The sequence below is a fragment of the Cryptomeria japonica genome, chromosome 3 (genome assembly GCF_030272615.1).
Source record: "Cryptomeria japonica chromosome 3, Sugi_1.0, whole genome shotgun sequence".
NCBI classification, from domain to species: Eukaryota; Viridiplantae; Streptophyta; class Pinopsida; order Cupressales; family Cupressaceae; genus Cryptomeria; species Cryptomeria japonica.
This window is the reverse complement of record NC_081407.1, coordinates 91,169,040-91,176,528: the sequence shown is the minus strand read 5'-3', so window position 1 is coordinate 91,176,528 and position 7,489 is coordinate 91,169,040. Positions and strand designations below refer to the sequence as shown.

Below are 7,489 nucleotides of genomic sequence, written 5' to 3'. Positions count from 1 at the left end.
GATTGGAAAACTATTCAAACCCTTTTTGGGCTTTGAGTACTTCTGGTTGCTCTCTATGGTTGTGAATTGTGGGCTAGCATCACTTTTGTTTCGCAATGGAAGCAAATTGAGCAAATTCAGAAATATTTAATCACAAATAAGTTCAAAATTAAAAGCATAGTTCCTTATGATATCATGTTAGCAGAAACCAGGGCTGCCCCTATTGAAGCTATTGCTATGATGTGTCTCTTGTGTTATTTAAAAGGAATTGAGTGAATGATAGAAGATAGATGGCCCAATATTATTTTTAGCGAGACATTATGCAAAAGAAAGAAGACTTGGATGCATCAAAACAAAGTATGGATGAGAAAATGGCATATATTTTTTAATATGTGCCCCTCGAATAGCAAGGAGATAAATTTTTTTGTGTTGGATAAATTTCACAAGAAGATGTGGGGTAAAGGGCTAGGGAGAAATAATAAGTATTACATTAATGAGTTAAATCCCACTTTTGATCACCATCAAAAAGCGTTTATTGGGGATAATATTCCATGAAGAGCCAAAATCCTTATCACTCAATTAAGAACTAACTCTCATCAACTCCGTTGTGAGACCGACTGATGGAAATGACCTAAAGAAGTTTGGGAAGAAAGAATATGTATTTTTTGTACATCAGGGCACGTGGAAACTAAAAGACATTTCATTCTTGAGTGCGATGCCTTCAAGGACATTAAGGACAGTTATTTGGATACTTTGACAACTGGCTCTTGGTATAATTTTTTCAATGAGGGGTTTGCTGGGAAGATGGGGGCACTCATTACTACCTTGCATAAAAAGAGGATGGAACTACAATGTAAGTCAGTTTGAGCTTTTGGTTGGTCCCATAGGTTATTTTTAGCCTCGTGGACATTGAAATTTCTTCTTCTTCCCAAGAAATAGAAAGGCATCAGTAGTAACAAGTGAAGAATGTTTGATGTGTTTAGACATTCACATATCGAAACCATCTATGTGGGAGGATAGAGTACAAAATTCATTCCAGTCACTTTGCCAAAATTAATATTCTTTATGCACAATCCATGTTGCCCAATTAATTTGCATGGAAAACATTATCCACTTGCTAAATGCTCCCTCATCTTGCATTTTGTCACTCATTTATCACAATAGACACTCACATTTAAGGTCTTGATCATCTTCAATCATTCTCCTCAACTTTTGATTTGTTGATCTCCCAAAGAGCTCACTCGCTCTCATAGGGGAATGCTTTTATCTCAGTTAAAAAAATGTGACAAATAAAATGGAGGGGAACATTAATTATTGAACATATATGTATATTTGTAATGGTCCTATTTTATCTTTAATTTTTTTATTCATTCGAGGAACAGTTTTAAGATGTGAAACATAGTTTTGTGTATTCTTAAGACTTGATTTTTTAAGCCTTTATTGTTTTTGTACACATACCTTTTAAAATATTTAATCTTCATTTTATCTATATATATACATATTATGATATATCTATATAAGTTTATATAATTTATTTATTATATCTATATCTCTTCTTGTTTGTCTTTCCTCGTCCCTCTTTATGTTTCTTTATCTCTCTACCACTTTGTCCCCCACGTCCTCTCTATCTCTCATCTTCTCTTTTTGACTCTTTCCTTCCCTCCCATTCCAATTTTGATAGGTTTCTAAAATAACAACTAACAAAAAAAAACAAATGTGTGACAATGACATTTTTATCATTTTGCATTCTTCTTCTTAGTTATCAATTATTTATTTAGAAAATAATATTTCCATTTCTCTCTCTCTTTCTTTCTATATCTCTCTCCACTTCTTTATCTCCCTCTTGATCTTTTGAATTCTCTTTCTGCTCTTCTGCCTCTCTTCCTCTTTATGGTTTTCCTCTCTCCTCTTTTGTCTACCTTTATCCCTCTTCTCTCTCCCTCCCCTTCTTTATCCATCTCTTATGATATCTCTCTTTCTCACTTCATTTGTCTCCCCCTCTCTCCTCTTCTCTCTTCACTCTCTTTCCCTCTTCCTCTACTTTTTCTCTCTTTTCTATCCATATCTCTCTATCTTCATATTTATTTGTTTCATCTTTTTGTTTCTATCTCCATCTTTTCTTTGTTTTTCTACCTCTCTATTTCTTATTCTTAACTCTACCTCTCTTTTGATTTCTCTCTTTCTCTCTTCCCCTGTGTCATTCTCTCTTCCTCTATCACTTTATCATTCCTTCTCTATATATATCTTTCTCATTTTCTATTTTCCCTCTCTCCCTCACCCTCTTCTCACTCCATTTCTTTTTCCCTCTCTATCTCTCTCCCTCCCACTTTCTCTTCCAGTCTCTTATTATTTCTACATTCTACTCAATCTTTATCTCTCTATCTCTTTCCCCTTCCATCTACCCATCACTCCCTCTACTTCTCTCTCAATATTTATATTAAAAAAATATTAAAATAATCATTACATTGTATTATATTAGATATAATAGGAAACATAGCTCGATAAAGAGGGAGATGGAGATATAAATATCTCTCTCTTTATCTCTCCTTCTCTCCATGTCCCTCTGCCTCGCCTTCGCCTTCACCCTCACCCTCTCCATCTCTATCTTGCTCTCATTGATCTCTTCCCCCTTTCTATTTATCTTTATCTACCTCTATCTTCCCATCTCTCTCTCTCTCTCTCTCTCTCTCTCTCTCTCTCTCTCTCTCTCTCTATATATATATATATATCCCTATTTGTCCATCTCTACTTCTCTTTGTTTGTCTATATCTATTTATTTTTTTCTCTCCTCCTCCTTCTATATCTTTATCTTCTAATATCTCTATCTTTGTATTACTCTATCTAGATCCCCCTCCATTCCCTCTATATTTTTACAAATTTTCATCTTTCTCTCTCTCTCTAGACATGCGCCCCCCCCAATCTATCCATCTCTCTCCCTTTCTCTCCCTCTCCCTCTCTCTCTCTCTCTCTCTCTCTCTCTCCGCCTCCCCCGCCCTCTCTCTCTTTTGATCGCTTCTACCCAAATATATGTAAATAAAAGACCATTTTTTTTCTCAATTGACCATCTAAACTTGTTTGGCGTACACATTGCACACCAAAATGCAATTGCTAGTTAGTAATTGAAATGCGATCTACTAGTGAGCTCTTCCCCTCCCCTAATTGATCTAGAATAAATGAGCTGTGAAAAATCAATTGCCCTCCGGTTTGCTTATTTTAATGGAGGCGTGACAGCTTTTAAGAGATGAAGATTGCATTATTATAATATCTCAAACATGATGTCATGAAGAGCGCTGATACCGACAGGAATTATTACAAAGTCTCAAATTTCATGTCATCCACACGGCTTATACGTGATTGAAGTTGACTGCTTTGTCTGCAATCAATTTCTGTATTTAATGTCGATTCATGGTTTACTTGGGCACGAAGTTACTTTCTTATTTCTTGGTCCCCAAGCATTACACGAAACTTGTCGGTCAAGTAAATCCTCCTCTGTTCTGGTTATAAATTAGGAGGACATCTTTCCAATTGACACTCACAATTCATCCTCTGTGCACCGGTGCAAAAAGAGGGGTATTGATTTGTGTTTGATTGAAAGATGGGAGGAGGCAGTCCTAGCCCGAGTCCAAGTCCAGTTGGAAGCCCACGTGGACACAATATTGAAGGGGATCTTACAAACGCTTTCAACAACTGTAGAATCCAACCTTCAGACCCTGGTTCTAGTGCCACCGCCGCTGCTGCAGCAGTTCTTACTAATTGTGGTGAGTATCCCCCTTTTTCTGGGTTTCGATCTCCCCATCTCAAGCACAAACTGAAGTGTCATTTCAAAATCAAGCACAGGCATCATGGACCTCCTAAAATCAAGCACAGACACCATGAGCATATCAAAATCAAGCACAGACATGGAGGAGAGAAAGAAATGCACAGGTTCCGCCATTGCCATCATATGAATACTGAAGCACCCCTTGGATGTGCATTCCTTCATCAAGGACCTCATCATCATGGTCCTCGTCCTCATCCTCCTGGTCATCCTCCTCATCATCATATGAGGGAGAGGAGGCACCATGGACACTGCCGCTCACATGGTTATCATCACTTTTTCACTGGCCCAATGGGTGGCCCTGGACCTGTGCCTGTGCCTGTGCCTCCCCCTCATAATTAAGGTGCTGCTCTTACTACAGGGTATATTATATGATATGGGTATGCTTATCAGCAGCTTACAATAACTGGGAACCAGGTTGGTATGCATAACCAACTGCTTGCTTATTATGTACATGGTAGCAACTATGATGTTTGCCTTTGGGTTGCACTGATTTTATATTATGGTATGCGTTATATGAAGATACTACCTGGTTACAGGTCTTTTGCCAATACAGCTCTATTTGGTTTTTTAATCTTTCAATTTTTGTATCTGCAGCTGTTTTCTTATGCTTAAAAACTGATGTTAACCTGCACTACTTTCATTAAAATGTGTTCTCTTGAAGGCAGAGAAAGCACAAACAATTTCAGCTTTAGTTGCCAGAGATTAAATTGAGATTTTAGTTTTGATTATTTGCACACTCCTGATTAAAAATTTATGTTCTCCAAACAAACATTAATTTGGTAAGTTTCTGCTTAAAGATCAACTTCAAGCTGAAAAAGGTGAAAATTTGGCAATAACAAGAGACAAAAGTCCCAAAAACTCCAAAAAAGCAGGGGAAATATTGAAAAATGCATTTTATTGAAAAAGACTAAAAAACATGGGGTAAATAAATGAACATACCTGCGAATCAGTTTGGTCCCTTATGAAATTGTGAAGTGAGATATGGGAAAGAAATGTCTGTTTCAAATGTAATCAGCAATTTTTTTGCAGTAATAGAGCATATAGCAGGTAAAATTTCATTTGCAGGCAGCCTCAAATTTGTAACATTCAGAGACCTTCATAATGCTATTCTGTCTTTAGATGTGAATAAAATATAGGTTAGTATATCTATATTTAAAAAATAATTATATCCAGAGATAAAAATATGGATAATAAGAGAGTTGTTTAAGAATGTACAAGTATCATCTAAGATGACAAGCATGAAACTGGAATTTAGAATCCTCAGATACTCACAATGTCAAGTCCACTCCTCCATTAACCTCTCAACGTTACTTGATTTTATTGATCGTTCCCTTTTAAATATTATGGCACTCTTTCACTATCATTTGAATATAACAGTTTTATATAGTTGAAGACAGCATTTACCTGTCATTTGCATGTCAAATTGTTTTAAAATTGAATGTTTGTTTTACGAACATTTTGATGTAATTATAGATACCTCTGAACATAATCAGCTTTGCTCACTGTACATGTGTTAAGATGAACAATTCAATGTTCTGTTAACCAGTTATCTAAATCTGCTGTTTACAATACACAGTTAACAGAACACCTGAATGAAGTTGTGTTGAGATGAGATATTATGTGCACTGATTTTATTTTATGGGATGCGTTATATGAAAAAACTACCTGCTTACAGATATTTTTGCCATTACAGTTCTATTAGGTATCTTTATATGTGGGCATATTTCAATATATGTATTTGCAGGTGTTCACTCATGCTTAAAAACTGGTGCTAACATACTTTACTAAAAAAGTGTTCTTTCAAGGCAGAGGAAGCACAAACAATTTCACATTTATTTGCCACAGAGATTTAATTGAGATATTTTAGTTTAATTATTTGTATGCTTCTTATTTCCTTCTGAACTGCAGAGAGAGACGTTAAATATTTGTATTCTCCAAACAAACAGGAAATTGTTAAAGGCACTTCAAAGATCAACCCAAAGCTTGAAGGAATTTAGAAATGGTAATAAAATTGGAAAATTTACGTAACTTACAAATAGAATATTCTCACACCTTCATATGATGATGAGGAGAATATGAAGCAATAACAGTTAATATCATGGTCCTCGTTTCTCAGCTATGGGGAGTATTCTGAGAGTTATGGACTGGTCAGTATTCAAATAAGTATACCTTAGAGGAAAAAAATATCGATCATGTAGTTTACACGCGCTAATCAAATTCAGAGACAGCACACATACAAGTTTATAAGATAAAAAGTTTTTATTTTTGATTCAATATACATTAAGGGAAGTGAATGAATGGTTGTATAATAAATCAGCTGATTAAATAGAAAAGGAGAGGGGTTGCTCTAAAGCCAAGGTTTAAAAGTTGATGGGAGACTGAAAATAGGCTAAATTATTAATTAAGGGAAGAGTGAAAGGTAATTTAAAAGAAAATAACAAGATATTAAAGTAATGTAAGATTCTATTTTTGGTCAGTTTGTCTGGTTTTTGGTTTTTGGATAATTTTTTGGTTGACTCACAGCTCGTGAGTTCCTTCTTTTCTGCCTAATGACTGCAATGTAAAAGAGTTTGGACCTTCACTATTTATCTAGTCATAACTGTCATTTTGATAAATTATGTAATGTGATAAAAAACATTAATGGATCAAAACTTTACATACAATTTAATAATTATAAACTCTAAGAAAATGTTTATTTTCAAAATTATTTTTTTCTGAACTCAATTTTTTAAAGAAGACAAATTGATCAAATACGGTGTTATGGATAGACTGTTATATGACTTTAATTATTTCAAAGCTCTCTGAATTGTTAATGAAAGGATATGAAAAAAGATGCAGAAAGAAAAATAGAATTTAGAAAACAAACATAAAACTCACGACACAAGTTTTAACGTGGTTCACTATAATAGGCTACATCCACTTTGAAGCAAGGGAAAATTATATTATTCACAGTTTATCATTTTATAACAGCTACAGATTATTACTCTAGAGAAATTATATATCAATAATACAATCCTCACATATATACAAGCACAGAAGAGAATGTGAAGAGACAGGACAAATGGTGGGAAAAGAAGTCCGTTGGGTTTCATATACCCAACAATCTCCCACTTGAAGTCCAACGATGCTGTAGAAAACCAGAGATTCATCCACTTCAATCTTATTATTATCCTTTGACAAGGCCAAGAGAAGTTCGACAAAATTCGAAATTCTCTTTGGGAACTACCTTAGTCGATGCATAAGCCGGATTGACTTTTGTGTCTATCTTTACAACTTGCAATTTCCCCCCTTCCACCACATTGCGAATGAAGTGACGTCGCACCTCAATATGTTTAGTGCAACGATGAAACACAAGATTCTTAGTCATTTGAATGACACTGTTGCAATCACAAAACAAGGTAAACTCATTTTGTGGGTATCATAAATCACTCAACAAGCGCTGCAACCAAATCATCTCCTTTGCTCCTTCAAATAGACCCATATACTCGGCCTCAATTGTGGATTGAGCTACTAATTTTTGCAACCTTGAAACCCAACTAATGTCAGCTTCGACAAATGTGAAAACATAAGATGAAGTATGAAGTAGACCTTCACTTGTCTAAGTCCCCAACCAAATCAGAATCAACAAAACCTTGAAGTTGTACGTGATTCTTACCAAAACGCAAAGCATAATCTGATGTACCTTTTAAA

At 35.2% G+C, this 7,489-nt stretch overlaps 1 protein-coding gene across 1 annotated transcript; it reads left to right on the top strand.

Moving 5' to 3' along the window:
• The first annotated feature begins 3,499 nt into the window (after positions 1–3,499).
• LOC131078574 (uncharacterized) lies at positions 3,500–4,347 on the top strand. Its single transcript, XM_058016309.2, has one exon. It carries the CDS (start codon positions 3,575–3,577, stop codon positions 4,136–4,138), a length of 564 nt encoding a protein of 187 aa, XP_057872292.1. The 5' UTR covers positions 3,500–3,574; the 3' UTR covers positions 4,139–4,347.
• Positions 4,348–7,489: the final 3,142 nt, after the last annotated feature.

Bases quoted from the DNA above. Each gene is read 5' to 3' on its own strand.
- LOC131078574 (XM_058016309.2), top strand. From the start codon at position 3,575: ATGGGAGGAGGCAGTCCTAGCCCGAGTCCAAGTCCAGTTGGAAGCCCA.